This window comes from Salmo trutta, chromosome 20 (assembly GCF_901001165.1).
Source record: "Salmo trutta chromosome 20, fSalTru1.1, whole genome shotgun sequence".
NCBI lineage: Eukaryota > Metazoa > Chordata > Actinopteri > Salmoniformes > Salmonidae > Salmo > Salmo trutta.
Genome location: NC_042976.1, coordinates 26954113 through 26980902, shown reverse-complemented (window position 1 = coordinate 26980902; position 26790 = coordinate 26954113). Strand labels below are relative to the sequence as shown.

General features: G+C 42.6%; 3 protein-coding genes across 5 annotated transcripts in view; 1 reads left to right on the top strand and 2 right to left on the bottom strand.

Annotated features, from left to right (window-relative positions):
* Window positions 1-4388, bottom strand: part of LOC115155801 (protein dopey-2-like) — a 58101-nt gene extending 53713 nt beyond the window's left edge. For 2 of the 3 annotated variants that reach the window (XM_029702756.1, XM_029702758.1), the window contains exon 1: window positions 3283-3500. The gene's annotated coding sequence lies outside the window, so the exon portion shown is untranslated. Of the gene's footprint in view, window positions 1-3282; window positions 3501-4148 lie in introns of those variants that run through there. The other variant, XM_029702757.1, reaches the window with a different exon arrangement.
* A 4568-nt stretch (window positions 4389-8956) lies between these two features.
* LOC115155800 (ATP synthase subunit O, mitochondrial) lies at window positions 8957-16613 on the bottom strand. The gene is made up of 7 exons (XM_029702755.1): window positions 16516-16613; window positions 16016-16060; window positions 15709-15819; window positions 15392-15521; window positions 14443-14555; window positions 12653-12739; window positions 8957-9187 (listed from the first exon to the last, which is right to left on the bottom strand). The coding sequence occupies exons 1-7, from the start codon at window positions 16540-16542 to the stop codon at window positions 9077-9079; spliced, it is 624 nt and encodes a 207-aa protein (XP_029558615.1). The 5' UTR covers window positions 16543-16613; the 3' UTR covers window positions 8957-9076.
* Window positions 16614-19914: 3301 nt separating this feature from the next.
* On the top strand, window positions 19915-25563 carry LOC115155799 (sodium/myo-inositol cotransporter). The gene is made up of 2 exons (XM_029702754.1): window positions 19915-20165; window positions 22493-25563. Exon 2 carries the CDS (start codon window positions 22548-22550, stop codon window positions 24702-24704), a length of 2157 nt encoding a protein of 718 aa, XP_029558614.1. The 5' UTR covers window positions 19915-20165; window positions 22493-22547; the 3' UTR covers window positions 24705-25563.
* Window positions 25564-26790: the final 1227 nt, after the last annotated feature.

The following is a 26790-nucleotide window of genomic DNA, read 5'->3' as shown; positions in this document are numbered from 1 at the left end:
CTGGGGCCGAACTCCCTGCCATCCAGGACCTCTATACCAGGCGGTGTCAGATGAAGGCCCTTAAAAATTGTCAGACTCCAGCCACCCAAGTCATACTGTTCTCTCAGCTACCGCAAGGCAAGTGGTAACGATGCACCAAGTTTGGAACTAACCGGACCCTGAACAGCTTCAGAATAAGCTATAAAACTGCTAAATAGTTAGTTAAATAGTTAAAGTTACACTATGCAGAAATTGTGCCGCCATTTCGTGGTTGCTAAAACTCTAATAGTTTGCCTAATTTCAATTTATGTGACAAAATAAGCTAGTATAGTGTAGAGAATCATTGTACCATCTAAACCACTGTGAAATATATTTTCCATAACCAAAAATATTGTTGTTTCATCTGGTGTACAAAACATAAAAGACACAAAAACAAAACTTAAGGGGAAGCACAGTAACATAACATATAGCCAAGATCATCATTACTCATTGTCTATCGATTATTACTTTTATTATGGGTTTAACTTTTCAATTATTATTTCTCTATTTCCTTTCTCTCTGCATTGTTGGGAAGGGCCCGTAAGTAAGCATTTCACTGTTAGTCCACACCTGTTGTTTACAAACCATGTGACAAATAAAATGAGATTTCATTTGAATCGGAGTAAGAGAGAGAGAGAGCGAGAAAGAGGAAGAGAGCTATAAGGAGGAGTATTATATCGCTGAGAGGGGAATCCTGGCTGGAGTAAGCAGAAGTGGCGTTGACAGAAACTTACACATCATGTCCTCATCTCCTGACCGACCTTGACTAACACACCCTCAGCCACTAAATCCTGCAAATCACTCCCAAACTCAACGCATTACACAGATTAACTGACTTACTACTTTGGTACATACACCTACACACACCTACACACACAGTATGACTTCAGCCTGTATGTGAACTGACTGACTATAGTCTGTCTAGCTCTGGTCAGATAACAGAACAGATAAGATGTGAATTGACCATTCTCTATCACAGCTGTAGCCATTGGACTAGGGCCGACCCCAATTAGTCGACTGGTTGAGCTCTACTTTAATACAGGTTCTGGATCAGAACCTCTCCTTTAAGAGGCTGGGTCAGTACTATCCCCAAACTTAGTGAAAAGGCCAGTCTCGTTACAGCTGCTGACGCTTCCACACATCTTCAGTCAGGTTCATTTCCTTCCTTTCTGTCTCACTCTCCCACCTTCTGCTAATGTGGTATGTTCTCTCCTGACAGACAAGTAAAGAAGAAAAGGGGATACCTAGTCAGTTGTACAATTGAATGCATTCAATTGAAATGTGTCTTCCACATTTAACCTAACCCCTCTGAATGAGAGAGGTGCGGGGGGCTGCCTTAATCAACATTGGCGCCTGGGGAACAGTGGGTTAACTGCCTTGCTCAGGGGCAGAACTACAGATTTTTATCTTGTCAGCTCGGGGATTTGATCCACTGGCCCAACACTCCTACCTGCCAGGCTACTGATTTTTGTGCAATGTGAGCACGTCAGGTGCAGAAATACAGGCTGCCCTGCATAGCACAACTTCAAGCCTGTCAAGTGACCTACTAAAACCCTCTGCAAACACATTACCCTGTGGATACAAATATCTTTCACAAAACTGATTTTATTAGCTTCCTGGAATATTTATCTAGTCATAAACTAATGTTTGAATTCAAACAAGGAAATGTAGATATTTAGGCCTACATCGTGTAAATACTCAAATGCATTGCTGTGTAGCCCAAAGTTGCACTTCAACACACAATAATACCTGGAGCGGCCTATCAGACACTCATTCTCCATCTCATGAACATGCTGATAGGGAGCTGGGAGTGCTCGTGGTAGGCCTGCAACGTTTGCTCCTGAAGGGGAAAGGAGACTGTGTGTTTAGAGGGTGGACTCACTACCAGCTGATTTAGGGACACAAACCCAATAGGAAATGCAAAGAGAAATCAGTCACCTGATTGTGACACCATGAAACTGACTACCATATAGCATATGACTATGCCTTGTGAGACTAGGCCTATAAAATGAATAGGAAAGGCTAGAAATGCTAGGATGGGACAGACTGCTGTTAAAGACTGAATCATGGCAGTGCTATGGCTCTGAATGTGACTCTATAGACCTGACTGCATTATGTAAGATGGCCTTGTCAAAGAGCAAATCAGGGATTTCTATCTGTCTGTGTGTGAGAAAGAGAATGAGAAGGAGAAACAATGTCATCCAATTAGATATTGTTGGCAATGTATATTGAACAAAAATATTAATGCAACGTGTAAAGTGTTGGTCCAATGTTTCATGAGCTGAATAAAAGTTCCCAGAAATTTTCCATACACACAAAAAGCATATTTTTTGCACAAATGTCTTTATATTCCTATTAGTGAGCATTTCTCCTTTGCCAAGATAATCCATCCACCTGACATATCAAGAAGCTGATTAAACAGCATTATCATTACACAGGTGCACCTTATACTGGTTACAATAAAAGGCTACTCTAAAATGTCATACAACACAATTCCACAGGTCTTAAGTTTAAAGGGAGTGTGTAATTGGCATGCTGACCGCAGGAATGTCCATGAGAGCTGTTGCCAGATAACTGAAAGTTCATTTCTCTACCATAAGCTGCCTCCAATGTCGTTTTAGAGAAATTTGCAGTGCATCGAACAAGCCTCACAACCACAGACCACGTGTAACAATGCCAGCCCAGGACCTCCACATCCTGCTTCTTCACCTGCGGTATGGTCTGAGACCAGCCACCTGGACAGCTGATGATACTGACGAGTATTTCTACCTGTAATAAAGCCCTTTTGTGGGGAAAAACGAATTCTGATTGGCTGGCTTCTCTGGCGTCCCAGTGGGTGGCCTATGCCCTCCCAGGCCCAGCCCAAATTCTGCTGCTTCTTCATCTTCTTTCCAATGTTGTTTATAAAGCTCCAGACTCAGTGCAACAATGTTGCAATAACTGAGATTGAATGGTTGTTGATGTTGCAGAGAAATAATTAAAATTGCGTGAACGCGGCACTGCATCATGTCCCGGTTGTCTACTGAGTCAAAGGAATTATGGTAGCACTATATTTAGATAATACTGATTCACAACGGGAAAACGTAAACTGGGGAGAAAACACAGCCAATTAAAATATGGTGATTTCAATGTGCTATATCCAGTGATTTACAGGCCTATATTATTAGCTACAACCCATCAATTTCTATTCTCACCAAACCGGCACCTAATGTTGCGGTAAACAAAAAACACAAGGTGCATCATATGGGTGCATCAATGACTCACCAACTGCAAAACAAGCTCGGGTTTGAGCTGACCATTCGCGTGCGTCCAACAAATTTCACTAAATCCCGGGAAACCGGCGAATGTTAACGGTTCTGGGTGTAGCGTCCGTTCTGCAACTGAAGCTTTGAGAAACCGTCAACCAGCCGTTAGGTGGGGGGTGCGTGTCAAACTCTCTCGAGCAGATCACGCTAAACGCAACAGGGTGGAATGCCCAAACTCAGCTGATTCACAGAGAGCGATTGGAGCACGGAGAGCGCACTTCCTGATCTTCGGAGGGGTGGGGTGTGGAGCTCCTTGACAGTTTAGGTGCAGTATTTATCTTCACAAGCTAAAAGCCCCTCACAATGTCAGTTAAAAGTATTCACAATTCATGAAGAAGCGATTCAGCCGTGTTAGGTAAACCTGTTTCTAGAGTTCGGCGTTCAAATCAGAAATGATGTATCTTTTCTCACTGGCACCCCCGGTGTTGGTACATTCCAGGATATGCGACGTTTACAAACCTCTCACTTCACTGTCAGATATTTGGTCAAAGCTAGGGTAAAGAGCATTAACAAAAAATAACTGCAAACATACTGTATCTGTTATTTAACAATCATGTATTACATTGAACAGTCCTTTTTGAGGCAACGAAGTGACTTGTTTAATCAAAGATAATACTATCTTATAATACTAACCATTCAGTGCACAACCTAGCCTCTGGCCCTGTAAACAAATGAGACACATTAACCTGGTCGTTTAATGTAGGGTGGCAAGGAGCCTAATGGTTAGAGCGTTGGCCCAGTAAGTAAGGTCACTGGTTTGAATACTTGAGCCAACAAGGTGAAAAAAATATAATTTGCGCCGTAAAACAACATATTTCACTGCACCTGTAATACGGTGTACAGGTGTGTCCAACCCCTCCGCGGGAGTCCAAGTCCCGTTGGTATAGGTAATTTCAGACTTCACCCAGCCCGGGCAGCAGGGGTTTAGCTGGATCCTCTCTGGGGTGTCTAAGAGCCATCATGCCTATTTTGGACTACCCATAGCCAGAATTTGGCCAGCCCTTGCTGACGTGGTCTCCAGCTTTGGCCTCGGCAACAAAGCACTTCATCAGAGCCACTAGCTCCTCCTCTGCGATGTCATTGCTGCAAGGCCTGGAGGTCCGGAGAACACACATGGAGAGGAAGAAGCTCATTGCACATGTCACTGGTGGCAAAGAATTTGGTTTAGAGAATGTGTTCTACTTGGCTGCCAAAGGATGCAGGGTCACCTTCTGGACATAGAGGGAGCTATTAGTTTACTTTAAATGTCACTGTATCCCAGGCCAGCTAACACACAATAACTATTGCACTATTGCTGCATTTAGACAGGCAACCCAACTCTGTTCTTTTTTTCCTAATTGTATTTTGACCAATCAAATTAGCTCTGAAAAGAATCTGATGTGGGAAAAATAATCAGAATTGGGCTGCATGTGTGACAGTCAGACTGTGTGAGTGAATGTTAAGGCATTAATAATGTGTAGTTACGTCTTGGGGCGATGCGTGAGTTGTTGATTAGCACATCCAAACCCCCGTACTCTTTCATGAAATGCTGCCATGCCGCCAGGATGTTGGCCAGGTCTGTAATGTCCAGCTGGAGGAGTCTGGGCTTGAGTCGCTCCCCCTGCAGATCCTCCACAACCACGGCCCCCCTCTAGACGTCCCAGGCGCTCAGATACACATCCCATTTAAAGCCCTGGCACAGTGCCTGCACTATGGCTAACCCCAGGCCCCACGTGGAACCAGTGACCAGAGCCACCTGTGGGCCAGACATCACCTCAAAAAGAGAGAGGGAAATCAAAAGCTATAGATTCTGAAAGCTACAGGAGCAGGGGTATTCAGATCTTTCCCTATGAGGTTCAGACTTCTGTTATACCTGATAATTAATTGCACACACCTTGGTGTCCCAGTTCTAAACCCTTCCCTGATTAGAAAGAAAAAAAAACTGTGGAACTGGTTTCAAGGTCCAGATTTGAATTTGAGGGCCATAGATTCTGAGCTACGGGAAAACATACATTTCCCTAGTTAAACGTTTATGTCCTCAATATCAATTAAAAGGTATGAAACCCTTTATAGCAGTGATTTTTATTTTATTTAACTAGGCGAGTCAGTTAAGAACAAATTCTTATTTACAATGACAGCCTATGAACAGTGGGTTAACTGCCTTGTTTAGGGGCAGAACCTTTTGGTTACTTGCTCAACGCTCTAACCACTAGGCTACCTGCCGCTCCAGTGATCACAAATCCAGAGAGCTAGTTTGTCAGCTGTTGCTCTGACCCAGCGCTAGCATACCTTATTCAACTCCAGCCACCCAATACATGGACTGTTCTACATGCTACCGTCCGGCAGGCCGTACTGGTGCATCAAGGCTCAGACAGACAGACTCCTAAACAGCGCCTATCCCCTGGCCATAAAACTGTTCATAGCTAACAACTACTAACTCTGAAAAAACATCTCCCTCTCTCAGAGTATCCACACTGACTCTATGCCCATCCATAGGTCTCAACCTACTCAGACACAACCTATGCTGCTGCTAAAATTACTATTGATTACATGTATTACTCCATTACACTGCTGTCCATTGATTGCCATTCGTATTTGTTTATCCCAACTGGTCACTATTACTCCTGTTTACATGTGCAGTATATATTACCATTAGTATATTACCATAAATATTTACTGTACATAATCCTAACACCAGTCACTTTTCAGCTGTTTTACAAGTATATCCTACTACCATTAACTTTTTATGAATAACCCCACCTCAACCACACCAGTTGCCCTGCATATTGAATAAGGGACTGGCACTGACCTGTATATACTTGCATTCTGGTGTTTCTAACTCACATCATAGTTCTTGTAGTTTTAATAGAATAAATATTTAAATTAAATATTTATGACCTTTTCTATTATCATCACTGCATTGTTGGGAAAGAGCTCTCAAGGTAGGAATGTAACTATTGTTTTACACCGGTTGTATCCTGTGCACATTGTGAATAAACTTTGAAACTTTAATCAAGGTTCATGGTAGTTTAATCAGTTGTCTTAGTGCTGGCCTATAACATTAGCCGGCACGCCCTGAAACTCGACAGGACTTGTTGTGGTATGCTGCTATGGAGTAAAAAATGAATCATCTAACACATCCACATAATCTAAACATACATTAAAATGGAATTACCAGAGGAATTTAAGGAGTAGGCTATATTGTAGGAGTATGGTGACCCCTAAAGTCTACGCAGTCACATGACCTTGTGGTCACCAGTAAATAAAGAATATTTTTCATTCAGATGTACAGTGCATCTGGAAAGTATTCAGAAACATTGACTTTGGCATTCTGTTACATTACAGCCTTATTAAAAAATTTATCAAATTGCCCCCCCTCCCCAACCCAACCCACACACAATACCCCATAATGACAAAGCAAAAACAGAAGGACAACCATCTCTTCTGCACTCCACCAATCAGGCCTTCATGGTAGAGTGGCCAGACAGAAGCACATGACAGCCTGCTTGGAGTTTGCCAAAAGGCACTTAAAGGACTTTCAGACCATGAGAAACAAGATTCTCTGGTGTGATGAAACCAAGATTGAACTCCTTGGCCTGAATGCCAATCATCTCGTCTGGAGAAAACCTGGCACCCTCCCTACGGTGAAGCATGGTTGCAGCATCATGCAGTTGGGATGTTTTTCAGCGGCAGGGACTGGGAGACAGGTCAGGATTGAGGGAAAGATGAACAGAGCAAAGTACAAAGAGACCCTTGATGAAAACCTGCTCCAGATCGCTCAGGATCTCAGACTGGGGCGAAGGTTCACCTTCCAACAGGACAATGACCCTAAGCCACAGCCGAAACAACACGCAGAAGTGGCTTCGGGACAAGTCTCTGAATGTCCTTGAGTAGCCTGGACTTGAACCTGATCGAACACCTTGACAGAACTTGAGAGGATCTGCAGAGACAAATGGAAGAAACTCCCCAAACAGGTGTGCCAAGCTTGTAGCGTCATACTCAAGACTCGAGGCTGTAATCGCTGCCAAAGGTACTTCAAAGTACTGTGCAAAGGGTCAGAACACTTATGTAAATGTGATATTTGTTTATTTTTAATACATTTGCAAGAATTTCTAAAAAACAGTTTTTGCTTTGTCATTATGGGGTGTGTAGATTGAGAGTGAAAAAAACTATTTAAATCAATTTTAGAATAAGGCTGTAACGTAACAAAATGTGGATAAAGGGGTCTGAAAACTTTCCGAAATCACTGCATCACCAGTGTGGATGTAAAATTGTTAAAGTAGTATGGAGCACACCCCCGGCTATGCAGAGAGCATAGTATGGACGGATATACCAAGAAGTGGTAGAGCATATTCCCATGAATGAGTGGAAACACTAATTGCTACATTCTGATATTAATATCTGTTGCGAAGTCAAAAGAGAGAATACATTTAAGCAATAAGGCCGAGGGGTTATACCAAAGCTAAGGGCTGTTCTCGCAACACGGAGTGCCTGGATACCACCCTTAGCTGTGGTACTGTATATTGGCCATTTACCACAAACTGGTTACCATCATAACCATCATAATTAAAAACCATAAACAAATACATTTGCATCATACCAGCATCCAGGAGTCAAACTACCCAGTTTATAATTAAGCAATAGGACCTGAGGTGGTGTGGTATACGGGCAATATACCACGACTAAGGGCTGTTCTTATGTAAGACGCAACGCGGTGTGGCTTTGGTACACGGACCCACCCCGAGGAACCTTATTGCTATTATAAAAGAATTACCAGCGTAAGCAGTAAAAATAAATATTTGGTCATACCCATACAGTCGGCTATACCATGGCTTTCAGCCAAATCAGAATTCAGGTCTCGAACCACCCAGTTTATAATTGAGATTATGGCATTAGTCTGGTACATCATGTGCATCATAAATGATCCAAGCTGATAAACATGCATTTTATATTCCCTCCACCAGCAACAACCAGTCTGCATGGACACAGAAATAAACGTCTTTGCTAGGTAAAGCTCCATCTTATCTCAGCTCACTGGTCACCATAGCAACACCCACCCTTAGCATGCGCTCCAGCAGTTATATTTCACTGGTCATCCCCAAAGCCAACACCTCCTTTGGCCGCCTTTCCTTCCAGTTCTCTGCTGCCAATGACTGGAACAAATTGCAAAAATCACTGAAGTTGAAGCCATATCTCCCTCACTAACTTCAAGTATCGGCTGTCAGAGCAGCTTACCGATCACTGCAGCTGTACACAGCCCATCTGTAAATAGCCCATCCAACCAACTACCTACCTCATCCCCATACTTTTGTTTTTTTCTGCTCTTTTGCACACCAGTATTTCTACTTGCACATCTTCATCTGCACATCTATCACTCCAGTGTTAATTGCTAAATTGTAATTACTTTGCCACTATGGCCTATTTATTGCCTTACCTCCTTACTTCATTTGCACACACTCTATATAGATATTTCTATTGTGATATTGACTGTACGTTTGTTTATCCCATGTGTAACTGTTGTTGTTTTTGTCGCACTGCTTTGCTTTATCTTGGCCAGGTCACAGTTGTTAATGAGAACTTGTTCTCAACTGGCCTACCTGGTTAAATAAAAGATGAAATAAGAAATAAAAATAAACGACATTACAAATACAAAGTGTATGTTACAGAATACTTTATTACGAACACAACTAGACAGGATTTTAGCGGACAAAGCGCTGTATAGGTGGCAGGAAGGAGAAAAACATTCCCATGCCTCTCTGGACAGGGCAATGGACTTAACTATCTCTGATGATCTTGGTCAGTTTGTGGATCTTTGTCTTGGTGGACATGTCCACATACTTATCTCCTATGCTGACAATCATACCACCCAGGATGGAGGCGTCAGACTGGAGGATAGAGAAAAGTAATACAAGTTAAAGCACCATTCAAACCATAGGCATATCAGATTAGTGCTAGCCTGACAGTCCTAAGCCTTTGCATATACCAGGAGTTAGATAGGGCTGGGCAATATCGACATAATATATCACAGTATTTTTCTCATTTGACAGTATTTGATGTTTCTGAATAATGAGAGTTCTAGGCTATGCTTTATGGGTAGTGCATGACCCTAGGATGGCAAAACATGAATTCGAAGTGATTTTAAAAATGGGCTTTCTCCATTGTGATTGCTTCATACTGTTCAACCAAAAATAACAGGACAAAACTGACAGCGAAGTAGTCCCATTTGTAGAACATCGCACAGGAATCAAAAATCCTCTTTTGTAGCCTCCAACTCTGGTACTCGACCAACGGTTCCCATTTGTATAGTTATTTATTAAATTTCTGCATTCACTTCCAGCATTTATGAATTTATTAAATTTTCTGCACTAATTTCTTAATACACTGAACCAAAAAAAAAAGCGCAACATGTAAAGCATTGGTCCCATGTATCATGAGCTAAATTTAAAGACCACATTTTCTCAGATGCACAAAAAGCTTATTTCTCTCAAATGTTGTGCACAAATCTGTTTATAACCCTATCACAGCCACGCCAGCCCAGGATCTCCACATCCAGCTTCTTCACCTGCGGGATCATCAGACCAGCCACCCAGACAGCTGATGAAACTGTGGGTTTGTACAACTGAAGAATTTCTGTACAAACTGTCAGAAATCGTCTAAGGGAAGCTCTCGGAGTGCTTGTTGTCCTCACCTGACTGCATTGCGGCGTCGTAACCAGTGGGCAAATGATCACTTTCGACGGCCACCGAGAAGTGGCCTCTTCACAGATGAATCCCGGTTACAACTGTACCGGGCAGATGGCAGACAGCGTGTAGTGTTGTGTGGGCGAGCGTTTTGCTGATATCAACGTTGTGAACAGAGTGCCCCATTGTGGGGTTATGGTATGGGCAAGCATAAGCCACGGACAACGAACACAATTGCATTATAGTCGATGGCAATTTGAATGCACAGACACCATGACAAGATCCTGAGGCTGTTTGATGTGCCATTCCGCCGACATCACTTCATGCTTCAGCATGATAATGCACAACCCCATGTCGCAAGGATCTGTACACAATTCCTGGAAGCTGAAAATGTCCCAGTTCTTCCATGGCCTGCAAACTCAGACATTTCACCCATTGAGCATGTTGGGATGCTTGGATCGACGTGTACTACAGCGTGTTCCAGTTCCCGCCAATATCCAGCAACTTCACACAGCCATTGAAGAGGAGTAGGACAACATTCCACAGGCCAATCAACAGCCTGATCAACTCTATGCGAATGAGATGTGTTGCGCTGCATGAGGGAAATTGTGGTCACACCAGATACCGAGTGGTTTTCTGATCCACTCCTCTACTCATTTTATTTTTTAAGGTATTTGCATTCCCAGTCATGTGAAATCCATAGATTAGGGTCTAATGAATTTCTTATTTTAATTGATTGATTTCCTTATATGAACTGTAACTTGGTAAAAATCACTGAAATTGTTGCGTTTATATTTTAGTTCAGTGTATAATTTTCCTTAAATCTTTTGAAAATGTTCGAATTTTTCTTCCACTGACAAGTATTTTGTGTTGATCGTTGACCAAAAATGACAAATCCTTTTGAATCCCACTTTGTAAAAACAAAATGTCGAGGGCTGTGAATACTTTCTGAAGGCACAATAAGAAAATGTCAAGACAGGCCTGACAGAAATAGCAAATGTTGTCAACTTTCCAAATGTCAACAAAACACACTAGACAAGGTGGGATCTTTGTGTGTCTGTAAAATGCAAGAAATGATGGTAGAAATGCTTTTATGCACAAATGTTGATATAATCATCATATCAAAATAAACTATGGTGTTGTGTGGTCCTCCGACTGACTCAGGAAAGGATGCAGTTTATTAGGCTACAGCTGAAATAAATGAACTTCACAGGGTGGTGAAAGTGCAAGGTGATGAGCTTGATGCTCCTTTCCAATAAATATCGTGGGTCTTATTCTGGTGACATGATCAACGCTTGGCTGCAGTTTACAAATAAAATAATCTTGCTCTTGCCCATAATATCAAATGTTATTTGTCAAATGATTCGTAAACAGGTGTTGACCAACAGTGAAAGGCTTCACCCCCCAAAAAAATAGAGGGGAAAAAAAGAAATAATCTCATGTAGGCGATACCTGCACCCACCATAAAAGGTATTGATCAAACCGGTCACAGGCGAACACAATGGCTAGGCACTCCTCAATTTGGGCATATCCTCCTTTAGATCCATCTCCCTTGCTCTTTGCAAGAGCTGAGTCAGGTTGTGGTCATAGTCCTGCACAGCTTCTTCCACTGACCAGGATGTCATCAGCCATAACGCTTATTCCTGGCAGTCCCTGAAGTGCATCCTGTTGCCTTTGCTGATATTAATCTGCAGCTGGTTTCACTCCAGAAAGGTAACATTGTCCATCGGTATCTACCATTGGGGGTCCAAAATGTGGTGAGGTAACTTTTCTCTTCATCCAAACATCATACCTGCCAGTACAATTTTTTTTGCATCCATTCCCAAAAAGATTTTCGTTTTTTCCAGGCTAGGCAGTACCTCTTCAATAGTATGCATTTGGTAACGTACCCTACATAAGGCTTTGTTGAGGGCACTTGGATCAAGGCAGACTTATTTTGCCTGGCTTTTCCACCAAGCTGTTGAACTGGTCTGACAGACTCATCCACCACTAGGTGGAGCTCACCTCACAGAGCCCCCAACCCTTCAAAAATGTCCTCAAACTGTTTCAGTATTGCCTCTGAGGTGTTCAAGTATGATGGGACATTTAGTTTTTCTTTAGTGCTGACATGATGAACAACATGTTGGCGGTTGAGCTGTATTAACTTAAGCTTTTCACATGTTTCTGCTGAAAGGAGAGGCTTTTGCAAGGTTTTCAACATTTGGAACTTAAGCACATAGGTTTCCGCATCATGATTGGCTTGTAGTTCACACTCCCCTACTGGTGAAATAACCGAGCCATCGTACAGCCTTAGCCTTGCTTGGTTGTGGCTGGAGAGCATGTGCCAAGACCAAAGTGGGCACTTTCGCTATATAAACTAAAAATGTGTGTATGACAAAACCATCAGTAGAGTTTAAAATGCAATGGAAACCCATTTAACTTGTATTTTCTATTCACTACATGAGAATTTAACCGCAAAAGTTATTTATGTGCACTACGTCATCACGCACAGCCTTTTAGCCACAAAAAATCAATTTGATTTAAGCATCTCTGGTGGGAGAAAAAAAAAAATACCAGTATATATATATATAAAAAAAATGTTTTAACAGTTTACCGCCCTGCCCTACCAGGAGTTGACGGCAGATAAATCCCTATTGTGCCACTGAGGACACAAATTGAGTATGGTCTCACCTTGGTCTCTAATATGAGTGTCTCTCCCTTTGCCAGGAAGCCGTTCAGAGCCACCTTCAGCTCTGTCAGGTTAGCCTCATCCAGGGGCTGTGTCATACACATAAAGATCAAATCAAACACTATAATAACTCATTTGGAACTTGGGTTGACAAATATATACAGTTGAAGTCAGAAGTTTATATACACTTAGGTTGTAATCATTAAAAGTCATTTTTCAACCACTCCACAAATTTCTTGTCAACAAACTACAGTTTTGGCAAGTTAGGACATCTACTTTGTGCATGACACAAGTAATTTTTCTAACAATCGTTTACAGACAGATTATTTCAATTATAATTCACTGTATCACAATTCCAGTGGTTCAAAAGTTTAAAAACACTAAGTTGACTGTGCCTTTAAACAGCTTGGAAAATTCCAGAAAATGATGTCATGGCTTTAGAAGCTTCTGATAAATGATGTCAATTGTAGATGTATTTCAAGGCCTACCTGCAAACTTAGTGCCTCTTTGCTTGACATCATGGGAAAATCAAAAGAAATCCATCAAGACCTCAGAAACAAAATTGTAGACCTCCACAAGTCTGGTTCATCCTTGGTAGCAATTTCCAAATGCCTGAAGGTACCACATTCATCAGTACAAACAATAGTACGCAAGTATAAACACCATGGGACCACGCAGCCGTCATACCGCTCAGGAAGGAGACGTGTTCTATCTCCTAGAAATGAACGTACTTTGGTGCGAAAAGTGTGACTCAATCCCAAAACAACAGCAAAAGACCTTGTGAAGATGCTGGAGGAAACAGGCACAAAAGTATCTATATCCACAGTAAAACGAGTCCTATATCGACATAACCTGAAAGGCCGCTCAGCAAGGAAGAAGCCACCGCTCCAAAACCGCCATAAAAAAGCCAGACTACGGTTTGCAACTGCAAATGGGGAAAAATATATTTTTTGAGAAATGTCCTCTGGTCTGATGAAACAAAAATAGAACTGTTTGGCCATAATGACCATCCTTATGTTTGGAAGAAACACGGGGAGGCTTGCAAGCAAAAGAACACCATCCCAATCGTGAAGCATGGGGGTGGCAGCATCATGTTGTGGGGGTGCTTTGCTGCAGGGGGGACTGGTGCACTAAACAAAATAGATGGCATCATGAGAAAGTAAAATTATGTGGATATATTGAAGCAACATCTCAAGACATCAGTCAGGAAGTTAAAGCTTGGTTGCAAATGGGTCTTCCAAATGGACAATGTCCCCAAACATACTTCCAAAGTTGTGGCAAAATGGCTTAAGGACAACAAAGTCAAGGTATTGGAGTGGCCATCACAAAGCCCTGACCTCAATCCTATAGAATATTTGTGGGCAGAACTGAAAAAGCATGTGCAAGCAAGGAGGCCTACAAACCTGACTCAGTTACACCAGCTTTGTCAGGAGGAATGGGCCAAAATTCACACAACTTATTGTGGGAAACTTGTGGAAGGCTACCCGAACCGTTTGACCGAAGTTAAACAATTTAAAAGCAATGCTACCAAATACTAATTGAGTGCATGTAAATGTGATGAAAGAAATAAAAGATTAAATAAATCGTTCTCTCTACTATTATTCTGACAATTCACATTCTTAAAAAAAAGTGGTGATCCTAACTGACCTAAAACAGGGAATTTTTACTAGGATTAAATGTCAGGAATTGTGAAAAACTGAGTTTAAATGTATTTGGCTAAAGTGTAAGTAAACTTCCGACTTCAACTGTACAACCACAGTGTGCATGTGTGTATGGTGGTGGGTCACCGTACATGTGCGGTGGTTACAGTGCAGATGACCTCGCCACGGTGAGCGCTCATCATTTTCGCAAAGGCGCCAACGACATCTGCAGTCAGGGTCAGGCGGCCATTATCTGCCAACACAGCTGAGGAGGAGAGAGGGGAACAATGAAACCTCAGTGGCTTAGCCAGTAGCCACAAATAACATTTGCACGAACTGCATTTGCATTCAGTAACATTAGTAAGGGTGAGGATGTTCTCATAACAAAAATACTCAACTATTTCTCCTAATCTCTCCTTTGTATCACTAGTTAATTAAGATCATTAGTGAGCAGTAAACATACTCTTAGCTGACATTTACTTTATATTCCGGTTTACAACTAGCCAACCAAAAAGGTAGGTTGTCGCTACCTACCACAACCAAAGTCATTACTACAATTTCTCTTAAAATGTGATTTTAAACCTAAAATTTAACCACATTGCTAACCTCATGCTTAACTCCAACCTTAAATGTTGACCAAAAAGCACATTTTTATTTTCATGAACTTACACAATTTTGACTGTGTCTGTGGTAACTAGTGGAAACAAAAAAAAAGGTATGGAGTGACATCCATATCGCTTTTTCCATTTCAGATGGTCAAGAGAGTCAGAAGACAAGGAAATTAAGCAGTTTGGTAGATTTTTTTAAAAACATTTTAGTCATTTAGCAGACGCTCTTATCCAGAGCGACTTACAGTAGTGAATGCATACATTTCATTAAAAAAATTCCGTACTGGTCCCCCGTGGGAATCAAACCCACAACCCTGGCGTTGCAAACACCATGCTCTACCAACTGAGCCACACGGGAGATGAGGCTCTTGACAACAGAAAAACGTCATCCTCCCCAAACCGGCCCCATTTATTTTTATTTTTCTTACACAACAGCAGTTTCCAGAACAAGAGTGCACTGTGGAGTATGACTTAGTTAGGCTGGGCGACTCACTGATGAGGTTAACTGTTATTGGGGAGAGATTCGCCTTAGTCATGGCATCACCAAAGAACTTCAACTTGAGGCTGCGCTTGACATGAGGGTTCATCACAATACTGGACAGCTTAGGGTCCTTGATCAGAGCCTGGTAGAGAGAATGAAAAGACAGAGAGAAAGAGAGCTGGTCAAAAATGATAGTGGTCGCAGTCAGTGCCTAACAAACAAATGTATGTTTCCCTAGTTAATAGAGAGAGAGTGTATATACATACACATTACACACTAGTGGACAGAAAGTACTAAGACACGAGAGAGGGGTGCAGTGCATAACTCACCGACAACGTCCTCATCTCCTTCTCTACTTGTTCCAGTTTCTTCTGCTTGCTGGCAGCAGAGAACAGGGCTGTGGCATAGCGGCCTCCGACCCCATACACGTCGATGGGTGGCTAAAATAGAAAACGGACACAAACATAAGCAATAACCAACCATGTATTTGAACCACAGAGCCAACGACCACTGACATTACTCAAGCTGTAGCGTGCGTGAGAATCATAATACCAAGGGACATTATCAGTCATAGAACAGAACATTGCACTGATCAGATGGCAAGGGTAATTTGAAGCTGAACTTCATAATTCTTACCCTGATCAAAGCTTGTCGGAGAACCGACGTGCTGAATTGACGCACCTGAAGGATAGAGATGATAAAGGAAATGATTAATACTTAACAGTGACGTCTGGAGTGTAGTAGCTGTTAGTTAGCTAATGAAGATAGCTTGCTAACTACCAAAATTGTTTTGAACTAGCAAAAATCTTGACCATTTTCTACAATGTCATGCGCCTGTCTTATGGACTTTGGACAACAGTAAACAGTAATGTCATTGCTCCGTAGCAAAATGACAAATAAGCATAACGAGGTAGCTAGCTATATTCAACAAGCTAGCGGGCTGTCATTAACATTAGCTAGTTAACCGTAGCGGGCTTGTCAAGTTCACAGAAGGCCTCGCCGTGTTGAACGTTAAAAACTAATTCTGCGCGACATCAAAACGATCCATTTTGTACCAATTAATAATATACACACATACTCAAACTAAAAACCCAGCCATGAATCGCAAAACATTCACGTTCAGCCGAAAGTCATACCTGCAGCCCCAGTCCTAATGCTGCCATTTTCTTCAGAGACTGTAGGTCAACTTCTGCGCATGAAAGCTGGTCGCAAAAGAAACACGTATATTCTGAAGCGAGAAGCATTATGGGAAACGTAGTTCGTATGTCGATGTAGTGGAAATGTACTTCCTAAAAGTGTAGCGTATGGATAAGCAGCTCAGACAAGCCCTACGAATATGTTGTGGAGCACTCAGGACCTCCTCGGTGGCAGTAATGCAGGTACTGTTGGGAGAGATGCCGTTAAAGTTAAGATAGACAGCAACTAACCATGACAACAAGGACATAAGGTTGCATATCCTATAAAAAAAAAGGTACTCCTAGAGTAATGGGAACATGAACAAAATTTGCGTAATAGTTTTGGGTGGATAGGCAATGGCATGGCGAGAGAGATGGGGTTGATTGGGAAGGAGTTTAGCCCCTCTGTGTGTCTTCCTGCTATCCCACCTTGGTTGCATAGGAGGTTGGTGGCACCTTAATTGGCTTGTGGTAATGACTGGAGCGGAATAAGTGGGATGGTATCTATGCCATTCTATTTGTTAAATTCCAGCGATTATTGTGAACCTCATGCCCTCAGCAGCCTCCACTGCTTGGTTGCTCCCTCAGCCAGGGATAGATCTAGGTTGCTTGAGAGGGTAAGAGTTGTTAAGGAAGGAGTAGATTCCGTTGTAAGTGAACATTTAAAAACACAATACTATGCTTTCTTGAATATATTCACAGATGGATCTATTGACCCTAAAACTGGGAGGACAGGTGCAGCTTTTAGTGTTCCTGAGTCTAAGGTGGCAGTGACAAAAAGAACAAAGGATCATTTATCTGGTTATACAATGGAGTTGCTGGCCATACTCTTGGTTGCAGAGTGGGTGGAGGAGGTGAGGCCAGACAGGGTAGTCATCTACTCTGACTCTTGTGCAGCACTGATAAGATTAAATTAATTTGTGTCTCAGAGCAGACAGGATGTGTTGTATGAGGTTTTGCAGTGCTTGTATAGGGTGAGACAGATGGTGGTATTTGTGATGTTCCTCTGGGTACCAGCTCATGTGGGAGTAGAGGGGAATGAGGAGGTGGGTGTTATCGCCAAGCAGGCTCTTAAACATCCTAATGTTGAGATGGAATTGTCAATCAGTAAAGAAGAAGCCAAGGGGTTGATAAAAACAGTAGTTAAAAAGAAATGGCAAGAGTTGTGGAAAAGGGAGAGTAAGGGAAGACACCTGTATAAGATACAGGAAAAGGTGGGACAGGGAGGTCCTCAGGTCGAGAGAGAAGGGAGGACTGTGTAATCAGAGACTGGGACACACAAGGCTCAATAGTGTGTCCCACCTTTGAAATGGGTAGGACAACCACAGACTGGGAGGTGTGATCATTGTCAGGAGGAGATGGAGACAGTGGAACACGTTCTATTTCAATACCAGCAATATGGATGGGAAATGGAGTGATTGTTATTAGATTTAAGGAGTAATGGGGTTGAAGAGCCAACATTAAGTGAACTGCTGGGGAAATCTTCAGGGGATGTAGTATTTAATTATGTATTTCGTTTCCTTAGGGAGATGAGAATATTGGGTAGGATTTAGACCTTCCCTGTCTCTGGTCCACACTCCAGTCCAGTTGGTGGCGATAATAGCACCTTAAAGTTGGTTGCCAACCGCCATAAAAAAATACAGAGAAGAAGAATTGACTTCCAAGACCTAAAAAAATAGTAAGTGGAAATTCACTGTCCTTGCCAGATACACATTGGCAGACAAGCAACCAATTTAATTGGTTTAAGCTATGTGGCTCAGTTGGTAGCGCATGGTGTTTGGAACACCAGGGTTGTGGGTTTGACCCCTACGGGGGACCAGTACAAAAATGTATAAAGTCGGTCTGGATAAAAGCATTTGCTAAATGACTAAAATGTAAATGTGTGGGACATATAGTTGGCTACTTATCAGATTCTCATAAAGTGTTAAAAATTAGGCCTATGTAATTAAAATAGGAGCTCTGTTTCATATAAAGCTTATAAGTGCATTCTTGCTGATATCACCTCAAGTATGTATTGACACAGGCCTAGTTGTCCCAACATCACCTGTATGAAGATACTGTCAGACTGTGTCAGTATGTAGTTTAGGGTCCAAGTGTAGATTGATCCACATTGTTTATGCATTTCATTCTCAGAGATGCGCAGCGACACAGCCATAGTGGTTTCTCCAGACATCTTATGCACCTTTCACCATGATAAAACATGCCACTTATGTGTGCGCTGAACTGAAGGGTTTATCATTGCATACAGGCCAACATATCTTGACTAAGGTATAATTTTAATAGTCTTACATTTGTCACGTCCTACATCAGACAGAGCCTATTTATTTATCAGAGAGAATGGCAGGAGCTAGTCACTAATCAAAAGGCGTAAGGTTACCTGTGTGGTTCCTACGCCTGTGCCCAACGATTGAATACCCTCACACTGTAAATGATGGACGCACTGAATGGGAGACCCAGCTGTCACTGTGTTATTGAGACTGCAAATAACTTGAATAACTTATCAAATGCATCCCGTTTATCTCCCCCATATGCTATGACATTACATTCTAGATAGATACATGAGTTGTATGTAGCCTGTTTGGAGGTCGGATTAGGCTATATGCCGATATACATTTCTGGAAAGTTGAACACTTTGAAGGAAGATTACAAGGGTTTTACAAGTTAATATATCCAAAAGTGGCAGTTTCTAGATTGTTAAATTACTACCATTCCACTGTTAAAGCTCATTATCAACCAGTATATGTAAACTAGTTAGGCAAAGTGGGTTTTAAGGCAATTTCGACCCAAGTAGCCTAACAGGTTGAATGTCATGAGGAAAGCCAATCCCCTGTTTTAAAACAAAGGTTCACTTACAGTAGCATGCATTCTGAGTTGGTTGTTATCCGAAAAATTCAATTGCGCCTCAAAACAATACGCTATTTCAATTACAGGCTACAAGAATTAGAACAATAACCAATGGGCGTGTTGCATTTGAAACGTCACTGTGTATTACCGAAGATTATGGATAAACTAACAAGATACTACATGTCTCCTCGCCCTAACAATGGGAGTCGTTGTCCACAAAGCGGCATGGCGGGTTGTCTAGCGCCCGTGAATACTTTCTTTGGATTGGTGGATAAATCTAATTATTGTAATTTAAAAATATTAAATGAGGGTTGTTGACGTCAACCAGCTGTATTCAATGGAGAGAGATGCTAATCTACTAGCCCCATGTCATGAATATGCATATACATCTCGAGGCAACTCAAATGTGTTTTTCTCAAAGTGGCCGGGATGTCACGTGTCCAAAGCAGTACATCAGTGGCCGAAAAAAAAAGATTTTCCACCGAGTTGGGCCTCTCTCTTCCGCTTCCTCTCTGGTATTACACATGAAGGGCGTGGCAATGGGTAAGAAGCAGAGTCGATGCTTATAAAGTGCAGCTACCTTATGTATTAAAACGAATTGCTCTGAAACAGAGGACACGAACTACCTCTACATCGGAAGAACTGACGCAGGAAGAGACACATACATACTGTCGCCAGAAAAGCAGGCTCAGACAGTCGCATCCTGAAATTGTGGTTTGATGTAGCCTACATTAGCTACAATATAGCGGAGTATTGTAATTGCAATGGTGAGTGTGTATTTTTGTGATGGCCGCCTAGATAATGTAACTGACGCTAGAAAAGCAGAAGGGACAAAAGATGGTGATGGAGAAAATGTAAAAAGCAGGTCGAGCGGATGTAAATTAATTGAATGTAGGCTACTAGGTCAGGGTCCTATTATATTTGACGAATTCAACCACTTGTTTTACTCAAACTACGACGAGACTACATGTATAGCCTACCTCAATTAGAGATACCCTCCTTGGCAAGGCGGAAGATGCGCGTGCTCTTTTTCTAGAATATTCCGCCGATGTTGTGTAGCGTGCAACATGTCGTGATAATACTTTGACTACATTGCACTGATCCTCATATCTCTTACCAGTATCATGTTGATACCATTTCTTAAAAGTAGATAAGGCCAACTTCCACGAACTGTCTTTGTCCCTCGTCGTTGTGCATATTCTTCTCTCATGCGGCCTGTGTATTTGACATAGCAGGCGTAGATCTGTATATAATGACAAGATGCTCATGTCTATGCCTTAACAATGGGAGCCGTCCCAAAGGCGGGAAGACAAGTTTAGGTCCAAAATAAGGCCATGGAAATGCATTGTGCTTATTTTGGACTTATATTGACAAGAGTGAAACCTCTTCCTCTCTGAGCTGGGACGAAAACTAGCGCAACGGATTATGGTCGTTGTAGTTAAATACCACGTTTCAGGGCTGAACTAGGTGGAACATTTGCTTAATGAAAACTACAACACCCTTCAGCCCAGCGTCTCACTTAGTTCTTGACTTGATTTCTCCGATTTCTCGTTTATTATTTGGTTTCTTTCTAGAGGAACGGCACGTTCGGCTCTCAAAAAATAAATACAATGTATTTCAAGTAATTGAATCGACGTTGGTCAATTAGCTGTTTAATAACAACAAACAATATTGCAGCAACAAAACCAAAAATTTGGTTAATCGGTCAGCACTAGCTGTAGACGATGATGCTGAGGGTGACAAGAAATATTCATCTAAAATATCGTATTGTCTATTAAATAATTTGCTATGCTTGCCTCTGGGATAATGACTTGGTTGGGGGCTGATGATGTAATCATAATGCGTATGTCATAATTGAAAATGGTGTGTAATACATGAATGAATTTAAACACTAGGCTACGTAGCCATTTTTGATTTCTTCACATGGACTTAGCTGCTAGACTTTTTGGTTTGAAGCTCTGAGATGGACATGGCTCTTTCTCTTTTAGGTTTAGCCACTATTTAAGAGATTGGAGTGAGGGCTAGAGAAAGTTACTGTAAATACTGTATTTAAATCTGTTACCATGCCCAGTTTGAGTGTGAATAAAGGCATCTGATCAAGCTCTGTTTTGATGACCTGTTTCTCAGAAATGTTGCGTGTGTCCCCTTCGGAAAGTATTCAGACCCCCTGACTTTTTCCACATTTTGTTACGATACAGCCTTATTCTAAAATGTAATTAAATTGTTATTTTTCCTCGTCAATCGACATACAATACCCCATAATGACAGTAAAACAGATTTTTTTTGTTGTTGAAGTTTTTGCAAATGTATTAAATTAACAACTGAAATATCACATTTACATAAGTATTCGTACCTTTGCTATGAGACTCAAAATTGAGCTCAGGTGCATCCTGTTTCCATTGATCATCCTTGAGATGTTTCTACAACTTGACTTGAGTACACCTGTGGTAAATTCAATTGATTGGACATGATTTGGAAAGGCGCACACCTGTCTATAGAAGGTCCAAATCAATATGTGTAAATGGGTTGTATGGGGAGCGTTGATGCACAGCTAACGGAACTTGAGAGGATCTCCCCAAATACAGGGGTGCCAAGCTTATAGTGTCATACCCTAGACTTGCGGCTGTAATCACTGCCAAAGATAATACTTTACTCAATACTTTGTATCTTAATACTTATGTAAATGTGATTTAAAGTTTATTTTTAATACATTTGCAAGAACGTCTAAACATGTTTTTGCTTTGTCATATGGGGTATTGTGTGTAGATTGAGAGGGGGGGACAATTTAATCAATTTTAGAATGTGTGTCACCTTTCTTGGTTCCCATCCGACACAGGCTCTAATCAGGTGTTTGTCTTTGTCTTTGCTGTCTTGCAGGAATGTAAACTCTAGGCTATACTAGACCAGAGGCCTGCTGCATCCTCCCTTAAAACTAGTGTTTTCAGTGCAGGTGGATTACACCCGCAAATGCAGACACCCCTAGTGAATTTGACCTGACGGTGGATACTACAGCTTCCATCCAGACAGCAAACCAAAGGATAGAGAATTTTTATTGCCCTTCTGTTACGTTAAAACTTGGCTTTGACTTTTGCAGGGTTCAAGGGAGTTTTTCAGCCGTTTTGAACCAGTGGTTCCATTTAGCACTCACAATGAAGATGGGTACGGCTGTCATGGAGGCAGCAGACATTGCTGTGGTGGTGCTGTACTTCATCCTGGTGCTGAGCATCGGGTTCTTCGCCATGTGGAAGGCCAACCGCAGCACGGTGAGCGGATACTTCCTTGCGGGACGCTCCATGACGTGGGTGGTGATCGGAGCGTCCCTGTTTGTCAGCAACATCGGCAGTGAACACTTCATAGGCCTGGCTGGGTCGGGAGCAGCCAGCGGCTTTGCTGTGGGAGCATGGGAGTTTAACGCTCTTCTCCTGCTGCAGCTGCTGGGCTGGGTCTTCATACCTGTGTATATCCACTCTGGTGTGTACACCATGCCAGAGTACCTGTCCAAACGCTACGGGGGCAGTAGACTAAAGGTGTACTTTGCTTCCCTTTCTGTGCTTCTCTACATCTTCACCAAGATCTCTGTGGACTTGTACGCTGGGGCGCTTTTCATCCAGGAGTCACTGGGCTGGAATCTCTACCTATCCATCATTCTGCTCATTAGTATGACCGCATTGCTTACGGTCACCGGCGGCCTGGTTGCGGTCATGTACACAGACACCCTCCAGGCCGTGCTGATGATTGGTGGAGCTCTCAGCCTGACCATCATCAGCCTGATCAAGGTTGGTGGTCTTGAAGGGGTTCGGACCAAGTACATGCTAGCTGTCCCAAATGTAACAGCTATCCTGGCCAGTGGGAACTTCACCCACTCACCCTCCTGCCGCATCGAGCCCAAGCCAGACTCCCTGAGGATCCTCCGGGGCCCGCTGGACGAGGACATCCCCTGGCCTGGCTTCCTCTTAGGTCAAACCCCAGCTTCCATCTGGTACTGGTGTGCTGACCAGGTCATCGTCCAGAGGGTGCTGGCTGCTAAGAACCTTGCCCACGCCAAGGGCTCCACACTGATGGCTGGCTTCCTGAAGGTCCTGCCCATGTTTATTATCGTTATCCCTGGGATGATATCCCGGATCTTGTTTGCAGATGAGATTGCCTGCATTGGGCCAGAGCACTGCCTGGCTGTGTGTGGCTCTAAGGCGGGGTGCTCCAATATCGCATACCCGCGGCTGGTCATGGCAGTGATGCCTGTGGGACTGCGAGGGCTGATGATGGCTGTGATGATTGCGGCTCTCATGAGTGATCTGGACTCCATCTTTAACAGTGCTAGCACCATCTTCACCCTGGACATCTACCAGAGTGCTAGGCGTGGCGCATCCCATAAAGAGCTGTTGTTGGTGGGCCGGCTGTTCGTGGTGTTCATGGTGGTTATCAGCATCGCCTGGGTCCCTGTCATCATCGAGATGCAGGGCGGCCAGATGTACCTGTACATACAGGAAGTAGCCGGATACCTAACCCCGCCCATTGCCGCCCTCTTCCTGCTGGGCGTCTTCTGGAAGCGCTGCAACGAAAGGGGTGCATTCTGGGGCGGTATGACCGGGTTTGCGCTGGGTACCACCCGGCTTATCTTGGCGTTTATTTACCGAGAGCCTCCCTGTGACCAGCCAGACGACAGGCCTTTCTTCATCACACATGTCCACTACATGTATGTGGCTGCTGGACTGTTCTGGGTGTCTGGACTGGTGGCTGTGGTTGTCAGTCTCTGCAACCCTCCTCCAGATAAGGAGCAGATCCGCACCACCACATTATGGGGCCTGCGTAACATGGGGAAGCTTCTCCTCAAAGACCGTGAGGAGATGTACAAGTTGACGGATAAGAGCCCTTTGCAGTTGAATGGGAATGGAGGCCTCTATAAGGATCTGCCCCCAGACATCTGCAATGCTAGGTGTCTAGAGGGGGAGGACATCAAGCTGCTAGCTCCGCCTTCTGACTTCGACCCCGCGACTCCCAGCGGCGAGACAACCCCGGAAATGACACTAGCAACGCCCACCACCCAGTTTGATAACGGGCACCCAGGGCTAGTGCATGCAGAGGAAGGTTGTGGGGATGAGGAGGGTGGGAGGTGCATGCAGCTGTTGGAGTGGTTCTGTGGGTTTAAGGAAGCGGCATATGATGCCCATCCCAAAAGGACAGCGGAGGACGACAGAGCCGTTATGGAGATGCTGTACGAGCCACCCAGAACCAAACTGCTGCTCAACTGTGGCCTGTTTCTCGTCTGCTCATTGGGAATATTCCTATTTGTCTACTTCTCTCTATAGACTGGGCCAAAGGAGGTGTTGTTGGGGATTGTTTCAAGGGAAGTTACAATTTTCTAATATTTTATGAATCTGAAGTTTGTAATATTTACAGTGCAGCTTCCTAACAAGGATTCACTGAGCTTTTTGAAATCATTATTTTGAAACGATTGAATCTTCTGTCTTGTCTCAAACTCTGAACCACTTCAACTCTATCCTGTACTTGTCATTTTTGTAAAGTGCTTATTGTTAATGTGACTGACATATCTATTGTGATTTATAGAATTGTGGTATTCTATTTGAATGTGTTTGGTGACATTAGCATTATTTATATTCACTTTTTATATTTCCTTGAGGAACAGTTGTTTCTGTGCTAAAAGTGTTATTGGGACCATTGACTTTGTAGTGATGTTAGCTATAGCACACCCATATATATCTGAATGTCTATGTACTCTGAACATGTACGGTATACGAATAGTGTGTTCAGATTTTCCATGTACTGCTATGTTACTATATCCTTATCAGCACAAGTGGTTAAGATGGGTGAATTCCTTGTTTATAGTGTGCTGCTGTGTTATTCCACCTGCTTTTCTATCGAGAAAGTTTTTAAGAAACCATCTTAAGGCCTTTTTGTTATGCAGCGATTACCTCAAAGTTACACTAACGCCATCACCCTCTACCATCGATGGAGACTAAAACTATCATAACTGTTTTCCTTTCCTATTAGCATTATACATTGTTGATATGGTGATTGCAAATGCTTAGAATTTTTACCAAATTATTTAGTTTTAATGTTTGTCCTATTACTTTTTATTTTCTGATGTTTCCAATTCTTAAGAATACCCAGGTGAGTTGCTGTAGAATGTGTAAAAAAAAAAAAAAAGAATATGCTGTTAAGTATAAAGATGAAAGTATGTGTCATGATGTTGGCCTGTGGGTAAGGTTTATGACCCCCTCCGCCACATAAATTCCTTTCTCCCTTCCCTCTCTGACTACTGAAGGACTCTTGAATAGCTTTTGTTACACATAGAGCATCTGGGAACAACAAACAATTGGGGGGAAAGGAACCATATTTCGATAATAGAACCAGTTGAAAATATGCGTTGGTACTTAATGAATATGATGTCAGTTCGGTTGTCATCTGAGACATTATGACTGATGACAGGACGACATAAACTATCTGGGAAAGTCTACACATTCTAGTTATCAGATTCACATGGAATTGTTGTGCAATTTAAATGTTTGAATATGAATCTATTTGTGAAAAGATGAAATGTAATTTTAGCTTCCAAATGAGAGAATTGGGTTTTCATACGGTTAGAGCCCTGCTCAATCAGTGACCCGCCCCTGTGAAGAGACATGGGTTATAAACTATGAAACACACCCTTCTCTCCCTCCACTATATAAGCCCTTGACGAAAATGTAACCTTCTGTTCCGAGGACGATAGGACGACGGTCCATACGTTAAAAAGGACTAACATGTCAACTACAGAACTAAGCCAACCTCAGCGTGAGCTTTGGTTGTGAATGGTATAAACTTTGAAGTCTTCACTAAAGACGTGAGATATCCTAGCCGTTGAGTTAGCAACAGCAGCTGTAAACGTGGGCTAGGAAAGGACGGATGACGTACCCAGTCTAACACACAACGAAGATACTACAACGTATCCAACTTACCACCAGAGACATTCTTCCGAGGACAGCAAGATCTGTTGGGCAACACGACCAGCATCTACGACCAACCTACCAAAGCGCAGCTCAGAGTAAATATTTATTGCATTTCCCTTTTCCAAATGGGCGGGGATTTAGAATGCATAAGATACTGTATTTACGAAGCTTAGCTTCTCCCTTTGTTCCTCAGTCTTCCCGCTCTTTCATTCAAGCCCAACCCCCTCTCTTTGTGTAACCAGCCGTCATACAGGTTCCGTCCACCAGGGATGTTTTTTGTATGACATCATTTTCATTCTGTGTAGATGTAATTCTGTGTGATTAGTTAGGTATTTAGTAAATAAATAATTAAACCCAATTTTTGTATTGCTGATTCAACTTGTTAGCCAGGGTTCGTGAAGATAACCAAGAATTTACAACTTTCAGATGAGACTGAAATAAGGTG